Genomic DNA, 26,822 nt, shown 5'->3' on the forward strand with positions numbered 1-26,822 from the left:
AGATGTGAAACCTGTTTTCTTTGTACCCTCCTTCAATGGTCCCATAGATTAGTACCAACTGTTATTCTTGCCTCGTTCAGGTCCATTACATTTCGTTAGGGCCTTACTTTACCGGTAGTACTAGCAACATGCTTTGTGAATAATGTCCAAACTCGTTTACTATTTGTGTATGTTATCACCATGGTCCCACTAATTATGCCTTTCAACACTGAGCCTGTTAACCACATGCTGTTTAGTATGTACCTCAATGCATTATTATTATTATTATTATTTTAATCTGTCAATGAGATCGTGGAAACATCACGCGTGTTACTATTAGGGAAACAGGTTAGTTCGAAACCGAACATTTCACAGTTAGCAGTGTCGGGATGAATCATGCAGAACAATATATGTCAGAGGGGTAATACGCATTAGGTGGAACAGTGTACAGGACTGATGGCGTCTTTATATTGTATGCGCTGTCCACCAGACGGGGACTAGTTGCAAGCAGAGTAACGCACCCGTACATGCGTACACTTATCGAATTTCTCATTGTAAACCTCTAAACCAGTGTGGGAGACGTATGGCATACACAACCGACGAATGTGTGGATATGCTTCTGGTCCTTGGTGCATCTGATAACAGGGCTGGTGTTGCCACTCGTCAATATGCTGCTAGATATTCTCGTTGGCGCCATCCAGATAAAATGTGTTTTGTCAATTGCAGCTCCGCCTTCGGTAGTCAGGTTCTCTCTTTCCACCATCGCACGATAGAGGTCGTCCACGGACTCACCATACTCTTCCCACTGATGAAGCTAGTCTGGATGTCATACACCAAGAACCACAGCGAAGTACCCGTCGTGTAGCAAGGCAACTGCGAGTCTCGCAACGCACGGTCTTTAACTTGCTACACGAGCATGGGCTGCAGCACTATCATTTTGCTTTCAGGCAAAACCTGCACCGTGCAGATCGCCATCAGAGGATGCAATTCTGTGAACGGCTCCAACAACAACAGGAAGCCAACGATGACTTAGTGAACACCATAATAGGATCAGATGAAGCAGCATTCACTCGTGAAGGTGTCTTCAATATGCACAATGCCCACAATTTCTGTGAGGTTAACACACACATCACATGCAACCTTGGATATAAAGTTCACTTTGGTCTCAGTGTCTGGGCCGGAATATTGGGCGACAGGTGCTTGGGCCCCTACATGTTGCCTGAATGGTTGGCTGCACGAAGGTATCATGCATTCCTCCAGCCTGATGCGCTAGAAGATGTTCTACTACTTGCTAGGAAGAGCATATGGTTCCAACATGATGATTAACCTCCAAACTCTGGAATTAATATGAGACAGTATTTGGACAGAACGTTTTCAGGGAAATGGCTCAGACATGTACGCGCAGTTGTGTGGCCGCCACGTTCACCTGACCTAAATCCCCTGGATTTCTTCTAGTGGGAACACCTGAAGAGAGCACATATACTCTACTCCGCCGACGAATGTGGGAGAATTGGTAGCGCGTGTTCATGCTGCCCTTGTTGCTGTGGATGCTGCTTTGCTGCGAAGGGTCCAGAGCTGTATGATCCGGCGGGTTGTGCAATGTTTGGGCCTGCAGGGAGTTCGCTTTGAGCATCCGTTTTTCTGAGGACAACGTATTCTGTTGTGAAAGTCATGCTGTCATTAACTTGGACATTATTATTGTCATTAGTTCCTAATGTGCTATATCTGAGCGCAAACATTACATGTAGTATAACTGACAAGTAAATGTTGTGTTATTGTACTGTGCTATCATATTTAGCATCTCGAAATTGATATTGTTTTGTAGTTATTCTGTCCTATGACAGGTCATTTGTTTCAACTGTCTGTTTCTTATTTGTCTAACCACGTATTTGTTATGTTCAGCGTTACAAAATGTTGTGAATTTAGGATACATGTTACCTAAGAAACGGTGTATATTACAGTATGAAATATTAGAATGAAATTAGCAAACAAAAAAAATGCGACCCAACCCAGGCTCGAACCATCGACCTCCTGTATGCTAACCCAAACTCTACCTACTGTGCCAACTGTACAACACAGCTAACCTGTCCTAACATAAGTAGTTAGCGTTCATGGGGTTACAGTGTTGCCAGATCGCAACTCTTTAACGTCCTTTTTCTGCCGGATGTACTCGCCGGACGAAATTTTGTAACACGCATTTTTTTATCGCTGGCATGTGAGGAGTCGCGCTGCGATGCCCGAGTGCGCGAATTTCGCTTCACCCTGTAGACAGCCAGGTGACTAAATACAGACTTTCGTTTAGTCAAAGGAACATAAATATACATTAGTAGTGCAATAAGTAGTTGAGTGTTTATGTCGAGAAATTAGCAGTGTTGCAATCCAATGTGGCATTATGCCGAAAAAAACAGCGCCAAACGGAAGAATACTTGGAAAACGTGCACTCAAAGGTAGACAAAAATCAAAAAACACCAAGTAAATAGCTCGTAAAGTGAACTGTTTTTAGATCTAGAACTAAAACCAAAAGCGTAAATATATTTGATTTCACACTGCTGTTGATATTTTAAGGGAATAAAACGAAACACATGTGGGAGAAGATCACACATTTCTAGTAGTAGGAAATACTGTTTTTTAAGCAGCTAAAGTAGATATGCAGCAACTATGGATAACGTGCTCAAGCGAAAGACAATTTAATTTGTTTTCAATCTGAGATTGTAAGACTGGTGATGCAAAAACATGGATAAGGTTGTGGATGGAAACAGAAATTACTGTGTCAGTGAGACGGGGACAGACCTCTCCATGGCGATGATCTGCTGCTTCTGGTGCTGGTAGTGGTACATCTGGGCCGACTGCGCCAGCCGGCGGTCCCCCGTGGGGGACGGCTCCTTGTTGGGGCCGGTGACCCCGTAGGCCGGGTACTCCACGTCCGCCGCCGCCTTGGCGTTCTTCTGCAGCCTGCAACAGCGCGCCATACACATCACTCCCACTGCCTGCTCCCGTCTTCGCGTCTACACACATGGTAAAAATACATCTTGCAAGTAGCAGCATATACAAATCTTGCTGGTTATTCACGGAAAAATGAGGTAAAGAATTTGTAATACACTGTGGATTAATTCGAAAGTCCGCCTTACGTACACACTGTTTACTTTTTATTATTCAGCCAGACATGGTTCGACACTTACGTGTCATCTTCTGTGGGGTCAAACTTTATTTCTGAAAATTAAATTGCTAGTGAAATTTCATTATTATAAAAGGATTTTTTTGCCCTTTTCTGTTGTTTTTGGCAGCATGTATTATTTTCCGTCGTGTTGCGTATCACTGGTGGATATCCATTTCCACTGTTATTGAATGCATCTACTGGGTGAGTCAAAAATGAGGAAAAATATGTCGAGGACCGCATGCTGCTAAGCGTAACACCTGACGCACCGTTGTTAATTTCGTTCTCCTCGGTGTACTGAGTACGTAAAACAAAAACACCTGTTAACCACTGAACGAGATATCGACGAGCCTCACGATCACATGTCATTCACCCATAGATACAACACATGACACACCAATTAGCTGATGTGTATCTGCCAGCGTTTGAAAGATACGAGAAAGGACAAATCCCATCGTAATGTATGTGAAATTGTATCAGAACTAGTGAATCACACATTGCCGGCGGTAACGGAGTGTACAGTCCCATGTGAGGGAATGTGTGTTATGTAAGCGGAAAGAGTGGTCAACGGCGGAAGTAAAACCGCGGCGTGCATGACGTGTTTACAACACCTCTGCGCTGCTCACTCTGCCCGATACTCGCCGTGTCGGCAGCCGCTAACGGCCGCTTCGCAGTGTTACTACAGTACCAGGACAAGCCTCATAGTCGAAGAATACACCGACATCCACTTGACGTTGCAAGGCAACGAGAGGTTTCCTAGACGGCGCCTTCCATCCGCTTGAGGGGAGTATGGTGCATGTGTAGCACCTCCAGGATTTAGTGGTCGTGGCCGACCGTCGGGGTACAGTGCGGATGTTACAAACTGTTGCGGAGGATCGAACAATAAGCACCAGGTCTCTCGCCACTGTGGTCGGAATGTCACAATCTACTGTTATGCGAGTACTCCATAGAAACTATTACCATCCCTCTCGCATGCAGACGGTACAGGCATTATTGCTGGGAGACTACCAGAGGAGGCTGGGCTTCTGCAACTTTATCCTACGGCGTCAGACCCACGACCAGCGTTTTCCACGAACAATACTGTTCACCGACGAAGCCTATTTCACGAAGGAGGATATAGTGAATTCGCATAATTGGTACCAGTGGGTGGAAGAAAACCCCCACAGCACAGTGATACGAGGGTACCAACAACGATGCGATGTCAATATCTGGTGTGGTATTATTGACCACCATCTCATAGGGCCACATACATTACCGGAAGTGTTGGAAGACGTTAGTTTGGCCTCTCGTATGAACCTGTGGTACATGCATGATGGTGACCCCGCTCACTTCAGCAGCATAGTGCGACGCCACCTGGACAATGCCTTCCCTTCGAAATGGATCGGTCGTGGAGGCCCTGTAGCATGGCCAGCAAGATCGCCAGACTTGAATCCACTGGATTTCTTTTTGTGGGGCCATCTGAAATCTGTGATTTATGAAAAAGAGGTTGTTGATGTTAACACCCTTCAACGCAGAATACAACAAGCCTGTGATATTACGCAAAGAGATACAGACGTGTTGGATCGTGTTCAGCAATCCTTCCTGCGAAGAGTTCAGCTTTGCCACACACATCGTGGCTGTTATTTCTAACAGAAGCTATAAACCACCACTGCAGCTTCTGGTCATGTGTTTCTATGTTAGTCCGATTTGTACAGCTGTATTGTTTTCGTTTGTATTAACTGCTACATATCTGTAAAGTTGTATTTTGTATTCTGCATCTATGTACTCGTTTCTTAAAACTAAGTCTGGGATACAAAAACCAAATTATAATTGCTCGCATTGTCACGCAGGCCGTCGCTTGACGCCGCATGCCTCGCCTTGTCGTGAGCGGCTAGGCTACCTACAACACTCGCATGTTCTGCCGTGTTGCCGATCTGTCCCCCCTTGGCCAATGTCTGCACACAGTAACACCCAAAAGCCCACTTCATATTTCTAGATTTTTACCATTCAATTGTATCATGCAGAAAACGAATTTATGTTTGTAGCTCAGTGTGTGGCAATTTGAACGACATATTCTTCCTCATTTATGACTCACCCTATACATCTATATCTACATAGATACTGCGAAAGCCACCGTATGGCACTGATAGATCTGATGGAAAAAGATTCCATGCAGCAGTTTAGGAGCTCGTGAAGTCGACAGTTGGTTGGCAGCTCTTGAAGATGTAGGAGTAGTATTGTATGCTGTCTACGTCTCAGGTCGTGTTCCAAAGCGTTTAAAATTTCTGAAGTCGTTAGTCACTAATGTTCAGTGATCAATAAAGTTACCTTTCCAATACGGAAAGTCTGTGAGAATTCGAAAGTGCGTTCCACTGCATGGGCAAGTAATTCTGCTTATTGTTAGAACACTTCCCAGAGTTCTTCCAAGAATGAAGACGTTCACGCAGCGATTCTCGAATGGCTCCATAACCAAGAAGAGGGTTTCTATGGGTGTCGAGGAAATAATGATTGGGGGAACGTTTCGACCGTTGGTTACAGAGACTTGGTGACTATGTTGAAAAATAGTGTCATATATCTGCGTCACCCTGAAGTGTGAAGGAGCATTCAATAAACGTTACTTGGTTTTCGACGTCGTATGTAACTTAATTTTTTAAGTAATGTCGTATTAACTATATACTGTACTGATGAGACCCTCCGCGTGTAATTATCTACCGAAAACTCTCGGATATCTAGAGCCGTTCATGAAGAAACAGCTATGTTATGCCTAACGCGACTCACCCTATATGCACTACTGGCCATTAAAATTGCTACACCACGAAGATGACGTGCTACAGACGCGAAATTTAACCGACAGGAAGAAGATGCTGTGATATGCAAATGATTAGCTTTCCAGAGCATTCACACAAGATTGGCACCGGTGGCGACACTTACAACGTGCTGACATGAGGAAAGTTTCCAACCGATTTCTCATACACAAACAGCAGTTGACCGGCGTTGCCTGGTGAAACGTTGTTGTGATGCCTCGTGAAAGGAGGAGAAATGTGTACCATCACGTTTCCGACTTTGATAAAGGTCGGATTATAGCCTATCGCGATTGCGGTTTATCGTATCGCGACATTGTTGCTCGCTTTGGTCGATATCCAATTATTGTTAGCAGAATATAGAATCGGTGGGTTCAGGAGGGTAATACGCAACGCCGTACTGGATCCCAACGACCTCGTATCACTAGCAGTCGAGATGACAGGCATCTTATCCGCATGGCTGTAACGGATCGTGCAGCCACGTCTCGATCCCTGAGTCAACAGATAGGGACGTTTGCAAGACAACAACTATCCGCACGAACAGTTCGACGACGTTTGCACCAGCATGGACTATCAGCTCGGAGACCATGGCTGCGGTTACCCTTGACGCTGCATCGCAGACAGGACCGCCTGCGATGGTGTACTCAACGACGAACCTGGGTGCACGAATGGCAAAACCTCATTTTTTCGGATGAATCCAGGATCTGTTTACAGCATCATGATGGTCGCATCCGTGTTTGGCGACATCGCGGTGAACGCACATTGGAAGCGTGTATTCGTCATCGCCATACTGGCGTATCACCCGGCGTGATGGTATCGGGTGCCATTGGTTACACGTCTCGGTCACCTCTTGTTCGCACTGACGGAACTTTGAACAGTGGACGTTACATTTCAGATGTGTTACGACCCGTGGCTCTACCCTTCATTCGATCCCAGCGAATCCCTACATTTCAGCAGGATAATGCACGACCGCATGTTGCAGGTCCTGTACGGGCCTTTCTGGATACAGAAAATGTTCGACTGCTGCCCTGGCCACCACATTCTCCGGATCTCTCACCAACTGAAAACGTCTGGTCAATGGTGGCCGAGCAACTGTCTCGTCACAATACGCCAGTCACTACCTTTGATGAACTGTGGTATCGTGTTGAAGGTGCATGGGCAGCTGTACCCGTACACTCCATCCAAGCTCTGTTTGACTCAATGCCCAGGCGTATCAAGGCCGTTACTACGGCCAGAGGTGGTTGTTCTGGGTACTGATTTCTCAGGAGCTATGCACCCAAATTGCGTGAAAATGTAATGACATGTCAGTTCTAGTATAATATATTTGTCCAATGAATACCCATTTATTATCTGCATTTCTTCTTGGCGTAGCAATTTTAATGGCCACTAGTGTGTTTCGTGAAGAGCAGCAGCCGTTTCACGCTACATTGAACACCACCATATGACACTCTCGCTGCTGACAATGCAGCCCCATTTAGAATGACAAACTGTGAACTAGAATAGGATGGGATGGAAGCGTTTGAGGTGTGGTGTTAGAGAAGGATGCTGAAAAGTAAATGGATTGGTAAGATAAGAGATGAGGAGGTTCTATGCAGAATCTGTAAGGCAAGATATACTACAAGAAGGGACACGATGATAGGACACGCGTTAAGATATCAGGGAATAAACTGCACGGTCCTGAACGGAGCCGTAGATGGTAAAAGCTGTAAGCGAAGACAAATTAGAAGATTGGCGACAAATAATTGAAGATGTTGGGTGTAAGTGCTACTCTGCGATGGAGAGATTAGTAAAGGATAGAAAATCGTGGCGGCAGCATGAAAATAAACAGAAAACAGGAACTGAGTAGAAGGGATGAGATACGTGGGAACATGTTCGTCGGCAGCCATGCGCCCAGCACACCGTGTACAGGCTACAAAAATGCCCAAGAGCAGCGTCATGTATTATTCAGGGCCGGCAAAGGTAATCGGCTTAGTGTCGAGTAGCGTGAATCATTGATTGACTGACCACGGAGCAGGCCCGCTGTCAGGAAAATCCACTCGATGGACTCGCCTCACCGTAAGTACACGCTGAGTCCGGAAATAAACTGAAAAATGCATCTGGAGGGCATCTGGTACAGCCCCGCACTGTCGCTCATAAATACGAAACATTTGACCAGCTTTACGACTGGGATTCCGTAGCAAACATCGTTCTTAACGCTGCCTGTGAAAGTGACTTCGAGAATACTCTACAGGTATGGTGTAGGGAACTAACTGTTTACAATACGTATGGTAAATCCGAACTGCGGCGATAAAATTTCGGAAGTTGTTTGCCGATATTTTTGGACAATTTTGATAAAAGACACCCGTCGTCTCCGGTGGATCGTTACAAACTAATAATGTAATTGAGATATATTCGGTTCGTTATCCCAGGTAATTTTGTTCTTGTGGAAAGTCCATATCTGGTCACCCACTGGTTAGTCACACTGAGTCTACGGGGTGTTTTACAAACCATATTACACACTTTAAGAGATTGTTGAGGGGACTTAGTAGATGAAGTTTTACATAGGAACTCCATGTCGCAAACGTCATGCAACGTCGCTACGGAATGTGAAAGTTATAGGCATCGGCACCTGTAAAAGTATGGTTATATAGGGCGATTCCGAATTTCAGAATGGCGGAGAACGATATATGTATCAATTTGAGGTAAGGGTCCCTGTACCGGAAACGAACGAGTCGAAAGTTATAAGCGAAACCCGTTCTGATACCTCTGACAGTGGAATACATGTAAACGATGGCTGTAAAATGTATACCTTAAGAACTATCACGAATTGTTCAATAGAGAGGATGTGTTTCACAGTAGCGAAGATGAACAAACAGCTCCTCAGATATAAATTTTACAGCCCGTATTTACTGGACATTTTCTTCCTTGTTTTGGTCCTTAGTACCACATCTGAAAGTTGCCTACCCTACAATCTCAGCAAAAACAGTACCAGTACATGTATTCCACTGACAGAGATATCAGAACGGTTTTCGCTTATAACTTTCGACTCGTTCGTTTCCAGTACACGGACCCTTACCTTAAATTGATACACATATCCTTCTCCATCACCCTAGAGAGTTAGTAACATCATCACGGAATCACCTTATATACAAACAAATTTACAGGCACCGGTGCCTATAACTCTGACGTCGTATAGCATTGCTGGATGATGTTTCCGGATGTGGTTCCTTCGTAAAACTTGGTTTACTAAGTCCCCTCGACAATCTCTAGAAGTGTGTAACATGAATTATGAAGCACGCTGCACGTCACAGGATCTCGGGTCGATTCCCTTCTGTCGGAGATTTTCTTCGCCCGGTTTCAGGAGGTTCGTGTTGTCCTGATCATTTAATCTCGTAATCATCGACGCCCGAATCGCCGAAGCGCCGTCAAATACAAAGACTTGCACCAGGCAAAGGAACAAACTGTGATGCGGTTCGCAGCCAGCAAAGTCATACGATCACTTCATTTTCATTACTGTGAAACCTCTTTCCCAACAGTGAAAAAACCGATAACGTGCAATCACTAAACGCTCAACACAAACTACAGAGTTACACAAAGGAACGGTAACGTGGTTCCCGTCTGCGGTAAAAGATCTGCATACTGTCGTTGTGCCAGTCTCTCCTTGCATACACGAGCTGCACATCGGCCAACTTTTCATCAGCAAACCTATCCATACTGCCGTGTACCACTGCTAACGCACAACCGACACTTTAAGAAAAACAAGCTCGAGAGAGAACCGAGCAGTACTGAATGCAAACGCTATGGGCAAAGAATAAAGTGGGCATTACTGTTCTCAACAACACGTACCGAGAGTGACTGGAACAAGTTTGTTTCCGAGCAAAGCACATAGCACATACCGTCGCCATTTGCAGTGTTATTCAGGAATTTTCAGTGCAATACAGATACAGAGATAAATGGGAATTAGAAATCAAACGAAATGTAATTAGTCTGTAACGAGCCAACGGGTGTCTTACATCAAAATAGTCGGGAAATATCTCAAGACAACTTTTGAAATTTTCTCAATGGAGTTCGGTTTCACCCTTCATATAACTGATCTGGCATATAACGTAGAAAGCCCAGTGAGGCTGTTCGCAGATGATGCTGTAATGTTTATGACAGTCGGAACGCCAGAAAACTGTTGCGGAATGCAGAAAGACCTAGATGGGGTCGTTGCTTGGTATAGTTGACCTTGATCGTGAATGAATGTAAAGCTTTGAGCATAAATGGGTGCATCGACCTCTTATTGTTCGTTTATACCGTTCGCAGACAGTCACTGACAACACTAACAATTGTTAAGTGCGGCCTGAGAAAGCTAATGATCTCATAGATCTAGTTGTAGTAGAACGACTTCCAGGCAGGAATTCAGTGGTAAAATCATACGAAAAAGCAATCTACTCACGGAAGAAGGTCAGTTCGTGAGTATTGCTTGTCAGTTTGCCTTCCGCATCAGATAGCGTTGGCTGAGAAGATAGACAAAATTGAAAGAAGAGCTGCGCGTTGCAACGAGGGTCCGTTTAAAAGCACAGAGCGTCACAAAACTACAATGGCTCCATTGGCTGCAAAAGAGGTCTTGTGCACCGCGCAGAGATTTACTGATGAAATTCGAGGAGCGTACGTTCCAAAAAGAGACTGGCAACATTAGTTCCTCCCACGCGGGGAAAATCAGAAACCTTAAAGATTATACGGAGACTACCAGACTTTCGTTTTTCTAGTGAACCTTTCTCCGTTCGCCATGAGAGGGCAGCTGGGATAATGGTACCGGAACTCTTCCGCTGCTCGCCATTATGTGCCTTGTGGAGTATCGATGTAGATGTTCCATTGCCAACGTTCACATTTGATATGCCGACCAGCAAAACTGGTTGAAGAGATCTCGGACTGTTGTGCTTACTGTCACGGAAAATTGACAGAGATTTCATCAACGAACTTTCAAAATACTAAGTTACACTCCTACACACTAAGGTCAGCAGAAAAGTGAACGTTCTGTATCGTCCCACAGGTTTCAGGCCAGTACATTTCAGGAATGTTATTGTCTACGAACTATTGCCTCACAGATGCTAATACAAATAACAAGGGTCTCCGGACTGTTTTTCTACTGTTCGGAGTACAAAATTCTGTAAAATATTTCTACTCTTCCGCATTTAGCGTTCTGTTATGCGCAAAAAGTGTACAGCACCGTAACTACGACAAAACACCCACACCATAACACCACTTCCTGGGTACTTCACTGTTGGCACTACACACGATAACAGGTAACGTTCCCCAGGCGTCTGTCAAACCTAAACCCTTCAATCGAATGGCCACAGGGTATAGCATGATTCAAAATCACTCATTTCCAGTTACCCACTGTCCAGCAGCGTCCCTGTTTGTACGACTTCAAACATCGCTTAGCATTGACTACAGAAATATGTGACTTGCGAGGAGCCTCTCGACCATTGGACCCCCTGTTTATACCTCCTCAGCCGCAATAATTGTAGTAGCTGTATTGTTGGCAGCACTTTGGAATTGATGAGTGATTCCATCCGCCGATTTCATGCAATTTTTTTACAACTACTTTCCGCAATACTCCGTCAGTAAATGACGTTTAACTGGTCTTGGTTTAGCTGCAGCAGTCGATTTGGACAGCTTTAGAAGGGTTGAAATGACGCTGATGGATCTGTTACTTAAGCGATATGTAATGACTAGTCTACGTTCGAAGTCACTGACCTCTCCTGACCAAACCATACTGGTGTTGCCGCTTCTCTACTGACAAAACATTATATCACGCCTCCTTTCATACAGGCAGGTCCGCGTTTGTGATAACTAGTGGTCAATTCTCCATTACATGTGGGTGTCCAGATACTTTAGAATCAAATATTGTATTAGCATAGGTATACTGACATTTTCGTATTTACCATATAGACACATAATGTAAATAAGAAAACGTTATTGCAATTACTGATCTACTAACTTAGATTCTTCACACATGAGCAGCATTTCTACTTTCTTTTCTCTGGCATCCATCGTACTCACACAAGTAGACAGCTGACTGAATGCCCGGTGTGCATTTTCCTTGCATTTACATTTGCTTACTGTCAATTCCAGCAAGTAGACGAGTTACGTTACCTGGATACCTGCTTTGTGCGCTTATAGAGCGGAGTCAAAGTCAATTTCCGTTACGTTTCTGTAGCGCTTTTAAACGATATGTTGTGCTCAGTAAAGATAATCTCTGACTAAAACTGCACCATCATTACTTCACATTATCGCGGTTGAAAGTAGGTCTAATGTTACTCGAGCAGAGGAACGCAATAGAGGTCGCTGTCCTACAATGACCCAGCTTCCCGGCGGTTGTTTTCTTGTCTTGTTGTAACGCTTTAGGAAACGCAAAGTTTTAACCCACGACAACATATCGTCATAGAATGCGCGCAGTCGAAGCCACAGCAGGTACCATTCTCGATTCCGTGGTAAGGAATCCAGACCTGACCACAGCCTGAACAGGAGACTGGTAATCCTACCACCAATGTACATCGCATTCTAAAATGCCACCACTTCCATCCCTATCATGTACACTGACACCACGAATTATATGGGAATGGTTTCCAGAATCGTTTACACTTCTGTCAGTGGGCACAGCAGAAAATCCTAAACCAACCAGAACTTCTACGAACTTCTTTTTACCGATGAATTTTCCCTTCTCAAACTTAGGGCATGAATATGCGCTATTCAAGCAGTGAGAACCCATGAAGGCTTACACAGATGGAGCAACAGCATCTGTGGAGAGTTAATGTCTGGTGTGCGATGTTATTACATTTATTAGCCCTTAGCAATTATTAGCCCTTATTTCATGAACGGTAGCTAAACGGCAAGACAGACGCAAACTTTCCTACAAAAACTCGTGTTCATTCTCTGGATGAAGTGCGGCGAAGAGCCACACCGCTTATGAGGATGTCCAGCACACAGTACCTTGCGCGCACGTCCCGTTCTGAACCGAAGGTGCTTTGGTCGTAGAGGAACAGTGGATTAGCCTCCTCAGTCTTGTGACTTAACTCGTCTGGACTTTCTTCTTTGGCCCTGCATAAGAGACGTTATCTATCGCGAGATTTCATCAACTCCAAAGACCATGCAGGAACGTATCGCTTCTTGTAGTCCACTTCAACAGCTAATGCTGGAAGCAGCGTTGAATTTTTTCATCCATCGCATTGACCAGTGCACCAATGTCCTTGGTCACCAATTTGAGCACCTTTGAAGGTTTTAGCTCTTTTTGTGCTCACAATGGATTACAGCTGTGCGAAACGGTATTAAAGGTCCCAGTTTCTGTTTTTATTAAGTTGAATGTTGTGAATACGTGATACGTTTTTGGAAAGGGCTTGATGAGAGGAAGTGGAGTACCGAATAAAAAACGTTGGTGCTGTTGAACAAAAGACGTACTGCTGTTCGTACGATCGTATCGATCAAAGTTACAAGGAAGACTATGCTGATTAACGAAACTTCCTGGCAGATTAAAATTGTGTGCCCGACCGAGACTCGAACTCGGGACCTTTGCCTTTCGCGGGCAAGTGCTCTACCATCTGTGAGGACCGGGCGTGAGTCGTGATTCGGTAGCTCAGATGGTAGAGCACTTGCCCGCGAAAGGCAAAGGTCCCGAGTTCGAGTCTCGGTCGGGCACACAGTTTTAATCTGCCAGGAAGTTAACATATCAGCGCACACTCCGCTGTAGAGTGAAAATCTCATTCTTATGCTGATTAATGTTCTTGGCTTGATAATTATTTTTATTTCGCTTCTGGACAAAAAGTTATTTGTGGTGGTCAGCTAAATTAGTACCCGTGTACCGTGTACTTATACCGTGGTGTACAACGTAAGAGGAAAACCGCATTAGCTGTGTCTGAGGATGTAAGCCTCGCGGGAATTAGAGTGCTATAGGTTTCTACATTCGCGTCTAGCATTTTGGCCTTCGTCAGTGTACGTGAGTACCACACTGGCAGAAGAGCGAAAGAGCGCCCTCAGATATTTATTGCGCTGACTGAACTAAAGCGCGGCTGGATTGCGACGTCCCTGAAATATGCAGCAATAGACGGTGTCGTGCACAGTCCGACAGAGTAAGTTTCACAGCTACAGTCAGGTCCTAGGGGGGTTCCACAGCGTGACTGGTTGCATTTACGATTTTGGAACACGGGGGCTTCAGGGGAATATGTGATGCCGACATGACACTTGGGGAGAGTTCCTTACGAGTAGAGGGACAGAACTGAACTGCAGTTTAAAATACTGTGAGTTTCATCTTTGTCCTTAATAGGGTAGAAAATACTGTATGAACCATGTCCTACAACAGCTGTAATCCGGTTGGGGCGCTGTAAAATTACGAGTGCCACAAAGTTCTTTTATTCGTCTGTTGATTTTCTTAATATATATCAATGTTCTGCTACTAAGCCGGCGGCCGAATAGCCGAGCGTATTAATACGCTGTAATTTTTCCTCCTATCTATGTAATCATGTAGTTTTCAATTCGTTCGAGCAATCAGTCATTCATGATATGAAACACAGTCATAGCTCAGTCACTCAAAATGATTCAGAAATTTTACTTGTTAGAATGAAATCAGGCGAGAATTCTTCTTCTCTGGAGGCTCGTGCTTTGCGGCAGTCTGCTAATCTGTACAAATAAAATGCCTCGTAATTTTGGGAGCGTTGTATAATCAGTCGGGAAACCTCAGATCAAGCGGATATTTAGCTTTGATGCAGTTTAACCTTCCGAAGAAGTAATGGAGCTCTTGGATTATTAAATGCAGGTTCGTATCCAGTCTTTCGGAAGTTCCCTTCTGATTAACAACTACGCAACATATCGATGAATATCATTAATTCTCAAATGTCAAATACACACCTTGTGTATGAAGGAACAATATATATATATACATATATTTCCCTTTTAATCGTACGATTTCGTCTCAGTTATCTTTTGTCATAAATCTCAATATTCAGATTACAATTCTTCAAACCAAACCCAGACTAATCGGCACGAAGACAATCTCGGAAGCTTTTTTTCTGACAACCTCCAGAGAGAGTACTATAAAGAATAATTATGCACTCATGGCATAGCTATTGTATGAAACTACTTTGCGCATGGATTCTGCGAGTATGAAGATAGAAAATTAGTAAACGTCATTCAAGGGTACAATTGTATCAGAATAATTCATCGAATATAAAGAGATATTACAGCGCAGCTTCAAAGATACGGGGAGGGGTCTCTGCCCTGTATCGAATACACCAACCTAGATGTGTTTTTTACGCCCTTTCTCATAAACAGTTAGACAATTAGGTAATACTGGGCTAGTCCCCAGTCCCGCCTCAGGTACTCGCTACGCAAACATTTAGAAAAACGTTCTCAACTTGGACATGGGACTCCCCCTAGATGCAGACAGCTGGGTACATGAATTCCGTTCCTGTGGCGTTGGTGGCGTCAGGAAGTGTATCAGACCACCAACTGCCATTAACATTGCCGAAACTCCTATGACCGACTTCGTCAGAAACGGGAAAAGGGAAAAGAAGATCTGCCACTAAACTTGATATAAATCCATGTAACAAAGCTAACCCCGTAAGAAATGGGAAAAGGCAAAAGAAGAAAATGAAGAAGATTTGCCACTAAACATGGTCAAAATCGTACAATAAAGTTGACACGTAAGAATGTGAAAAGGCAAAAGAAGAAGATGAAGAATATTTGCCACTAAACATGGTCAAAACCCATATAACAGTGCCGACCCAATAAGAACCGGGAAAAGGCGAAAGAAGGAGATGGAGAAAATCTTCCACTAAACATGGCAGTGTATTCCAAAAATATTCTACTTGCAGATGAAGCAAATGTCGTTGTGAAAGATGCAGCATATCATGGAAATTATTTAGCAAATGTTGTAATCGGTACTGTCTGCTCGTGGGTTACAGAGAATAGATTGACGCTGAACTGCAACAATGCAAGGTGCATAAGGTTTCTGAGTTGTAATGTCGTAGAAGCGAAACCTTATGCAAAAATTAGTGAAGTGTAACGTTTTTGGGGCAGCCTATGGATAAGAAACTGTCTTAAAAGGATCGTATTCAAGATCTTGTGCAGGAACTAAGTACTACTATATTTACTGTAAATAAAATCTCAAAAACTGTGACACTAAAATGCGAAAACTTGTCTAGTTTGCACACTCTCAGCCTATTACAATGAAGCGCCAAAGAAATTGGTTGTTGTTGTTGTTGTTGTGGTCTTCAGTCCTGAGACTGGTTTGATGCAGCTCTCCATGCTACTCTATCCTGTGCAAGCTTTTTCATCTCCCAGTACCTACTGTAACCTACATCCTTCTGAATCTGCTTAGTGCATTCATCTCTTGGTCTCCCCCTACGATTTTTACCCTCCACGCTGCCCTCCAATACTAAATTGGTATAGGCATGCGTATTCAAATACAGAGATATGTAAATAGGCAGAATACGGCGCTGCTGTCGGCAACGTTTATATAAGACAATGAGTGTCTAGTGCAGTTGTTAGATAGGTTACTGCTGCTACAATGGCAGGTTATCAAGGTTGAAGTGAGTTTGAACGTGGTGTTATAGTCGGCGCACGAGCGATGGGACACGGCATCTCCGAGGTAGCGATGAAGTTGTGATTTTCCGGCACGACCATTTTACGAGTGTAACGTGAATATCAGGACCGGTAAAACATCAAATCTCCGTCATCGCTGCGTACGGAAAAAGATCCTGCAAGAACAGGACCAACGACGACTGAAGAGAATCGTTCAACGTGACAAAGCGCACCGTTCCGCAAATTGCTGCAGATTTCATTGATGGGCCATCAACAAGTGTCAGCGTGCGAACCATTCAACGAAACATCATCGACATGGACTTTCGGAGCCGAAGGCCCACTCATGTACCCTTGATGGACTGTACGATACAAAGCTTTACGCCTTGCCTGGGCCCGTCAACATCGTCATTGGACTGTTGATAACTGGAAAAATTTTGCCTGGTCGGACGAGTCTCGTTTCAGATTGTATCGAGCTGATGGACGTGTACGGGTATGGAGACAACCTCATGAATCCATGAGCCCTGCATGTCAGCAGGGACTTGTTCAGGCTGTTGGAGGCTCTATAATGGTGTGGGGAGTGTGCAGTTGGAGTGGGACCCCTGATACGCCTAGATACGACTCTGACAGGTGACATGTACGGAAGTATCCTGACTGATCACCTGCATGCATTCATGTCCATTGTGCATCCGGACGGACTTGGGAAATTTCAGCAGGACAATTCGACACGTTACAAGTCCAGAATTTCTACAGAGTGGCTCGAGGAACACTCTTCTGATTTTAAACACTTCTGCTGGCCACCAAAATCCTGTGATGGATGCCTTGCAGTTTGCTGTTCAGGAGAGATCTCCACCCCGTCGTGCTCTTTCGGATTTACGGACAGCCCTGCAGGATTCGTGGTGTCAATTCCCTCCAACACTACTTCAGACATTAATCGAGTCCACGCCACATCGTATTGCGGCACTTTTGCGTGCTCGCGGGGGCGCTACACGATATTGGGCTGGTGTACCAGTTTCTTTGGTTCTTCAGTGTATATTCTGTTGAACGCTTCTTTGCGACGGCTTTGCTCTTTCACGAAGAATATTCTCAGACCAGAAAAGGGCAATAAGAACGATTGGTGGAATCAATTCTTGAATTCCGTGTAGGCCGTTATTCAAGCTGAAAAACTGCTACTGTAATGCGAGCGTCTTTTGTCTTGTCCGCGACGCAAGACGATTCGACAGGAGCCGCCTGTTGGAGTGGTGCCCTTTTGTGACATGAATCGGCCGACCACTCAGAGTGCTGGGCCTGCACTTTCCAAGTGGCTGCCTCGTGAAGTTTGAGCAGAGACCACTCTGACTGCTGGCAGCACATCGAGCAGATGTGATTTAGACGCTTGTGCTTTCGAGATGGGTGCATCGACTAGCAACCTTGAGCACTATGGTGAGACGAGACTGCATTACGCGGCACGCATTCTTGTTGTATTCAAGTGATTGGAAATCACGAGTGCGCCGGGTGCGGTAGAATTATATGTAAATTGAAGACGGAGAGAGGAAGGAAAGAACGGACAGGAAAGGGGAGGGATCATTGCTTTCAGCTGCATTGGGACATTACGCGGAATCGGTGGCGACAATTGAAAATTTGTACTGGACCGGGATTCGAACCTGGGATCTCCTGCTTACTAGGGAGCCGCAGTAGCCACTGCGCCATCCGGACACAACGTTGTCGCAACTGCACGGACTATCTCGGTACGCCTCTCGGCCGATCCGCACTCCCATCGAGAGCCGTCTATCTGCAGCTGCTGTCCATTTCCTCCATATTCGCTCTTTTATTGCCCAGCTAGGCCTATCAAATTACGTGAGAGAATGGTGTCTGTTTTTTTTTCGGACATGTCCAAAAGAACAGACACCACACATTCATATTATTAGGTAGAATTGTGTCCTTTCTGTGATAAATTTTGCATTCGAACTTGCCAAGGAAAACGTTAAGGCTTTGTTCTCGCTTTTCATCTCATAAGAAGTCCGCCCCCGGTAGCTGAGTGGTCAGCGCGGCAGAATGTCAATCCTAAGGGCCCGGGTTCGATTCCTGGCTGGGTCGGAGATTTTCTCCGCTCAGGGACTGGGTGTTGTGCTGACCTAATCATCACCATTTCATCCCCATCGACGCGCAAGTCGCCGAAGTGGTGTCAAATCGAAAGACTTGCACCCGGCGAACGGTCTACCCGACGGGAGGCCCTAGTCAAACGACATTTACATTTTTACGTCATCAGGACACATGGGACCGCTATGCTCTTCTTATTTAACTTTCTTTGGATTCAAGCGACTTTCAAGCGTGGTGAGCGTGGTTCAAATGGCTCTGAGCACTATGGGACTTAATATCTGAGGTCATCAGTCCCCTAGAACTACTTAAACCTAACTAACCTAAGGACATCACACACATCCACGCCCGAGGTGAGATTAGAACCTGCGACGTAGCGGTCGCGCGGTTCCAGACTGAGGCGGCTAGAACCGCTCGGCTACTGCGGCCGGCGTGGTGAGCGTGGCAGACTGTAATGCAGAGGATCTGCGTTCGATCCCCGATACTGTCAGCAATTTTTTCTTGGCGGGAGAACTGGTAGCTGCTACACTCTGCTTCTTGATGCCAGCTGGGGAGGTACTTGGCCGGCTACTAGCGGCTCCAGGACACGAAAACTGACAACGGCCAGGAGAGCTGTTTGCAGAGGATGACACGGCGGTTGGTCGCTACCGATGATCCCGATAGCGCCTGTTGACGGAACTTAGTTCAAATAGTTACGCTCACTTGCGAGATCGCGTTTCAGAAGTGTGTAAGCTAATTTTGTCTTTGAATATTCTTTTGCTCTGATGTTCGGAGGGGATGTTAATTTAACCGATACATGTTTGTATCAATGACGAGTAATCTTATGTATATTTCTCGTTCAAACACGATTCTGCATTTGTGATACGTTTGGTCCTCGCGAATTTATCATCTTGCACCTCCTCATTTGTTCACGAATGCCACCATGTGTATCATACATTCATTTGTGAATACAAAAAAACATGCTTAATTCTCTTATATTATAATGTACTTAAGGGCTATGATATGTAAACAAGCAGCACTTGCAATTCCAGAATGAGATTTTCACTCTGCAGCGGAGTGTGCGCTGATATGAAACTTCCTGGCAGATTAAAACTGTGTGCCCGACCGAGACTCGAACTCGGGACCTTTGCCTTTCGCGGGCAAGTGCTCACCAACTGAGCTACCGAAGCACGACTCACGCCGGGTACTCACAGCTTTACTTCTGCCAGTATCTCGTCACCTACCTTCCAAACTTTATAGAAGCTCTCCTGCGAACCTAGCAGAACTAGCACTCCTGAAAGAAAGGATATTGCGGAGACATGGCTTAGTCACAGCCTGGGGGATGTTTCCAGAATGAGATTTTCACTCTGCAGCGGAGTGTGCGCTGATATGAAACTTCCTGGCAGATTAAAACTGTGTGCCCGACCGAGACTCGAACTCGGTACCTTTGCCTTTCGCAGGCAAGTGCTCAACCAACTGAACTACCGAAGCACTACTCACGCCCGGTACTCACAGCTTTACTTCTGCCAATATCTCGTCTCCTACCTTCCAAACTTTACAGAAGCTCTCCTGCCCGCGAAAGGCAATGGTCCCGAGTTCGAGTCTCGGTCGGGCACACAGTTTTAATCTGCCAGGAAGTTTCAGCACTTGCAATTATTTACCGTAAGAACTATACAGAATTTCAGGTAAGACAACCTAAATACAGTCCTTCGAGACATGAGGCAGCAGCGACGGCGTCCGCCACCTTTCGTTGCGCTTTGCCAAATTTTTGCTATCTCTGAAACTTGATAATAGTAGTAAGATTACGTCAGTAATGGATCACGTTCTGTGTCCGTAGATATATTTTATAGTAGAACCCAGGTTCATAATCTTACGTGACCTCTCAGGTTCAGTTTCAAAGCGTGTGGCAGGCTTTCAAAGCGTCTTTGAATTCAACATCCGCTATCCCAGAGGATATACAGTCTCGTGGGATTTGTGATTAGTATTTTTCACTTAAAGGGAACTGCCTCATTCACTCTAAACTCTGAACAGAAAGAAATATTTGTCCTCCGATAACACTTCTTTAACCGTTGCACAAAAATGTGGAAACTATTCTGTAGTTTGCAATATCAGTAGGCTTTAAGCGGAACTGAACACTCTGAACGATGAACATTGGATTTCCAAATCTACGTTGAAAGGCAAAATTTTTTCAACAGCTTTATCTGAATTATGTAGTGACTCGTTTCACGACGAAGCAACTTTGATTCACATGCCCGCATGGAATCAGATGGATTGAAATTAAACTGAAACTCGTCAAAGAATCGACATCTCTATTAGTTTTAACTGAAAATCAAGATGAGGTGAATGAGCAAATCTGTATCAAAAGTTTGCCCCGACAAAGTCGCGAAACTTACGAAGAACTGTGGAGTACCATCTTCCTGCACTTACAGAGCCAGCTTGCACTACGTGTGACGGTATGGCATAATGCTACTACGCCGCAGCACGGAGAGGAACACAAACGTGACACCGCAGAAAATTCAGCACTGAACAACTGCAGCCCTGCTATCGACATCCAGTCTCTCGCTATATAATGCAGGAGCCAGCGCCCAAAATGCGTATCACTGTCCAACATCAGCTATATTCTGGTCGAATAAACCATTTGACCATCTGACAGTGAACCTCTGAATTTCGAAAGCAAGACTTTCGGTTCCGAATACTGTCAAATGGAAATGGGGAGACATATACAACACACTACGAGAACGGCAGCGACAACTCACTCAACTACAATAGTTTTTGTATGGAATTTTGACGAATAAAAGGATTAAAGATAGTACTGATCATCAATAAATATTTACACAGGATGAATAATTTAGTTCCTTGAAAAGAATTTGGACAATACTGAAACAATACTGTCACCTGTCCAACTGGACAATCCATTGCAAAATAAATCAATTGCAGCAATAGCGTACGTAATCTGTTATTATGTGTAGCCTACAACTCTAATACGTAATATTATATCGTACCAGCTGATGAAAATATTACCAGCGTTTATTGAATTTAGCCTGCCAGAGTCATTCTGCTCAATAATTTTGACAGAACATTCTTCATACGATAAAACGTACTGTGATTACTGTAACACTGAAATGAAATTGCACACGACTAAACATGGACGTCGCACCAAATTAACATTAATCTTCACAAATTAATTTTTTGATGAATGAATCGGATCAGAAAATTAAAACTTTCAAACAACTGTAACTTACTGGGAAACATCAACTATATCAACTGTTGAAACAACGCTTAATGGCTGAATATTAAGTTATCAACACGAGATGAACTTCTAAATATAAAAAAATAGCTTTCAATATTTGATTAGTGCCAGCATTCAAATAAAATAAAATACTCATACACTCCCAGTTGCCCTTTCTCACTCACTCATTCAGCCCAACTCATTGTCATTATCTCTTTGTGCCTTTCTGTCATTGTCTCCTGTGTCATAGCCACAGCCTCTTCTTGCTGTCCTACTACTATAGTGTCCTCTCACTGTCACTTTATTCCTCCCTTTCACTCCCCCCCCCCCCTCCCAGGCACCGTCTCTATCTTCCTTTCCCTAACACTGTTCTGTTGCTGCCAACTATGTTTCACCACCACTTTTCTCTCACACTGCCGCGCGGTCTAAGGCGTCTTGTCACGGTCTTCGCGGCTCCCTCCGTCGGAAGTTCGAGTCCTCCCCCGCGCATGGGCGTGTGTGTTGTCCTTAGTCTAAGTTAGTTTAAGTTAGATTATGTGGTGCGTAAGCTCAGGGACCGATGACCTTAGCAGTTTGGTCCCATAAGCTCTAACCACAAATTCCCAATTCTCTCGCACTGTCATTGTCTCGATCGTCCTTTCTACAACGCAATCACTGTCTACTATCTTCCAGTATTTATTACTTTTCTGTCTCTTGGCACTGTCACTGTCTTCTTCTCTTTCAGCATAAAATGTGCGAATAAGTTCGCATCCCAAATGTTTTGGGAAAATTTTTAAAGGTGCTGAGAAAGGTAGGATGAGGTAGCTGCTACCCCACTTTTCAGAGTCTTTTAATTAAACAGGAACATACTGGTATTGTTTATACTCTGATAGAAGTATTTTTCCGCTGGTTCCCCTGTTTCCCCTGCAGCAGCAGTGCACGTAACTAATGTGAAAAAAATTGTACTCGTCAGTGATGTGAAACTGAAGTAACGTAAAACAGATTTTACACCTCAGATGGGATGTTACATGCAAAAAGGTTTTACCTGTGCTTCGGTACTACAAGATGTGGTTCCTAGATGATAACGGAGACACTTTACACCATATTTCTCTGCGATACGTCACTTTAGAAACTACATTTTCGCCTCAACCGGATTTTACGTGCGTGTTGTATGTGTACAAGTATGGTGACTTTGAACCTGAACTCCTGTATGTCGGAAGTGGAGAAAGATATGAAGAAAATTGTCAAGTGTGTTCGAGATCGGAATCTTAGGAATGTATTGTAAAAATTTCAGCCATTTGCTGCTCATAGCCGTGGATTTTGGTCCGCTAGTGACGCTGAAAATACAGTAAAAAACCGTTTTGTGGAGTTTTCCGAGGAACCACCCATCAACTAATCATCTAATGATACCTCCATAAGTCGCATTAAGCCCACCATAGGCCACAACAAATGCAAAAAGAACCAATCGATTTTCCCCATTTTCCTAACCAGTAGCATACTTTGACTCTCTTCTGCAGGATAGTGAAACTAAGGCGATACTTCTATTGGGTATACTTATGTCCCTGGCCCAAGGGCTATCCAAACCACTTGATCCTATCTTTTTATCGCCAAAAGAACCTGAGGTGTGAGCACCGGAAATCCCGTTTTTATGCGCGGCGTCGTGTAACAAATTACGGACACATACCCGATCGACTTTATGGCTGGTAACCACAGCGGTGCAAGTAGATTGTAACTTCAAGGTTACCTGCAGTGCGCGTCACGAAATCCAAGCTATATAGGTGCTGCTCCACTGCACAGAGAAAACACAATGCTCTCAGTCTTGGAGAACTACACGAAATGAACACCAGGATGTGGCAGTCGCTCAATGCTATTACAAAGTGCAATCAAAAAGAAACCACCTGGAGGCTGTAAAATTAAAACCGCTGGGAGAATCGCAATATCATTGCCCGTGCAAGCAGATGCGGTCCCTATAAAAGCGCTGAGGTCCCGCACTCGCCACTAGAGCAACACGGCGGCGCACCGACGTGACTGTAGAGACACGACGCACGCGCGTCGACCATCCTCTGCCCACAGTCTTGCTGAAAATTGAAGAATGGAGGCTTCAAAAGAAGCGGAAGCGATGCGGGGAACATAAATTCTTCGAAAATAACACAAGTGTGCAAGGAGCACTGCACCTACCACCATCTGTAGTGCCAGCAGCGAAGTACGGAGGATGCGGTGTTATTAGGATGTTTTTTCTGATTAAGGTGTGATGCCCCTGTAGCGCTTAAGAAAACGCTAAATGCAGAAGGATAGAAACACGTTTTATAGCACTGTGTACATAACAACAATTCTTAAGTGGAGCGAGCTGCCCCGAGTCCGTATCCGAACCCAAATGGGACACCTTTGGGATGTGTCAGAAGGTCAAGTTCGCTCCAGATTGCATCGTCCGCTACCTTCTCTGGTTTCGGCTCTTGAGGAAGAATGGGATGCCATTCCTCCACAGACATTGAGTCACCTTATTGAAATTGTCCCTAGGAGCGTTCAAGCCGTCATAAAGACGAAAGGTCTTGCATTTTCAAGAGAAACTTTGAAAGCTTTCTTTCTTTTTTTTTTTTTTTACAAACATTCGATATTCGAACCATGAGTGACCCGGCAGACGTCAATACGGTAATCGAATTATTGCCATACCCATCCCAGCATGGCATCATCGACTGTGGCTGTGGTGTCACCGCCAGACACCACACTTGCTAGGTGGTAGCTTTAAATCGGCCGCGGTCCATTAGTACATGTTGGACCCGCGTGTCGCCACTGTGTGATCGCAGACCGAGCGCCACCACAAGGCAGGTCTCGAGATACGGACTAGCACTCGCCCCAGTTGTACGGACGACGTAGCTAGCGACTATACTGACGAAGCCTCGCTCATTTGCCGAGCAGATAGTTAGAATAGCCTTCAGCTAAGTCCATGGCTACGACCTAGCAAGGCGCCATTAGTAACATTGCATGTATCTATGGAGTCTCACTTATATCGTCAATAGCGATGTACCAAGGATGGATTAAAGTTAAGTATTACAGAAGCTACGTACTTTTCTTTATAGCATTCATTACGTATCCTGTTACAGACCTATCTCTTGCCTGCTAAACGCGTGCCTTTCGGCTACTTCCGTGGCGTCGCTGTCTTGCTACGCCACAACAGTGGCAGTCGCTTGACATATTCTCTCCCGGAGCTTTGCTACATCACATGGTGGAAGCAGTGCATACACCAGATCTTTAGTGTGTCCCCACAGATAAAAGTCACATGGAGTTAGATCTGGTAATCGGGGAGGCCATTTCATGAAACAGCTCGCTCCGCACCTGAACTCGCCATGTTTGCGACTAGCGCTGACTATCGGCAAATTACCAAACTACGCTGTGGCGGTATACATGAAAAAAAAAAAAAATTTCATGGTTTCTCCTCAAAATGACATATGTATGATATCTGTTAAATGTTTGGTTCTTGTGCAATCAATAATTGAAAGTGTTCCCGGACTTTATGTACTCCCTGTATACATACAGTGCGACGGCCAAAGATCTATTCTTTCAGTGTGCATGCACACGGGAATCCGAAATGACGAGCGAGGGTTCGTGGGTATGTGACGCTAGGCTAGTAGTGTGTAACAGGGTGCGATTTTGGGTCGGAGAGGTAGCGTGCTTGGTTAAACGAGGTGATTAAGGCGACCGCTCGCATTAGGCGGGAGGTTCGGGTTCGTGTTCCAATCCTGCACAAAATTTTCATCTGTTATCGTTGTCTTACATTACTGCCATTGACATGGTGTCTGTAAATGGCCGTTATTAGAAACTTTCACAAAGGGGGTTTAAATGCAACTCGAATAGCTATCAGTAATAACATTTTACTATGACCCTGCTAAACTCAAAGTAAGAAAGCAATTTAGAACATGTTGAATGAAATGAACAGGCTGTCGAGTGCGGAATGTGTTTTGAGAGGAAAACAAAGATAGATAGTGTTGAGGAGCAACAAACATGAAATGTGCTACTATCAAACAAGGAACAAACATAACGTTTTGAGTCCTGTCGATGATTACGTCATTAAGAGATACAATTAGTATCAAACGCAGGCGTTCATTTGAAAAAGAAATATCTGAAAATGGGCGCCTGGAGCGCAACAGGAGAAAAGTAAGATCGGAGGATGTGAGTTGTGATGTTGCAAAATCAAGCCAAGGAATCAGCGGGAAATGTAGTATGAAGAAAAGTAATTGGAAGAAGGAACTCGATGTTAGATCATGTATTAATATTGGGAATAACTTCAGTGGTGCAAGAAGACTCTGTACGGCGCAAATACTGTAGGGAAAGATAAAAACAGGAGTAGATACTATACAAAATATGAGGCCGTTAATAAACGGTAGTATGCAAAAGAAGCCAATTTTCGTATGCATTCATAGTCAAGATTAACAATTGCACATAGCGCAAATGTTTCTGAACGCAAGAGTCTGAGGAGAGTTATAATATATGTTTTCCAATTCAAGGACTGATCAATACGCGCACATACTAATTCGGAAAATACGGTTTTATACTTTTACTTTCCCTCTCACTGTACTGTTACATCCTGCCGTGGAAAGAACTAAATGAACTGGTTTTTTCCCCAGTCCATGTATCAACATTCAAACGGTAATATTTTCCAGTATTTCTCATCTTTTCCTTCTTTTGTTTCACCTCTGTAGGGATTGATTATGATTTGCATCGTCAACAGAGAGTCTTGTTCTGCTTGTTCGCTGTAAGAGAGAATGTCATTTGCATATAGCAAGACTAGTAACGTACACAGTACTGATCGCTATTGAAAACCAGCAGTAATTTCTTCCCACTCATAAGAGGATTCATTACGTCTGCATGGGAATATGGGTTAAGAACATGTTGATGATAACTGCTCTGAAGTGAAAGGTGTCTTTTATGGTATTACTACTTTCTAGAAACAATTAACTTTTCAGAAGTCTCTCTCTCTCTCTCTCTCTCTCTCTCTCTCTCTCTCTCTCTCTCTCTCTCTCTCTCGTGTGTGTGTGTGTGTGTGTGTGTGTGTGTGTGTGTGTGTGTGTGTGTGTGTGTGTGTTTGTGTTTTACGCGTACTTTTTCTGTTTCT

General features: G+C 44.4%; 1 protein-coding gene across 3 annotated transcripts in view; it reads right to left on the bottom strand.

The window, feature by feature from the left end:
* Positions 1-26,822, bottom strand: part of LOC124794790 (neural proliferation differentiation and control protein 1) — a 1,027,601-nt gene that overhangs the window by 79,189 nt on the left and 921,590 nt on the right. For all 3 annotated transcript variants that reach the window (XM_047258441.1, XM_047258442.1, XM_047258440.1), the window contains exon 6: positions 2,770-2,931. In XM_047258441.1, the coding sequence (XP_047114397.1) occupies positions 2,770-2,931 (162 nt within the window). The remainder of the gene's footprint in view (positions 1-2,769; positions 2,932-26,822) is intronic.

This window comes from Schistocerca piceifrons, chromosome 4, assembly GCF_021461385.2.
Source record: "Schistocerca piceifrons isolate TAMUIC-IGC-003096 chromosome 4, iqSchPice1.1, whole genome shotgun sequence".
In the NCBI taxonomy this organism is placed as follows: domain Eukaryota; kingdom Metazoa; phylum Arthropoda; class Insecta; order Orthoptera; family Acrididae; genus Schistocerca; species Schistocerca piceifrons.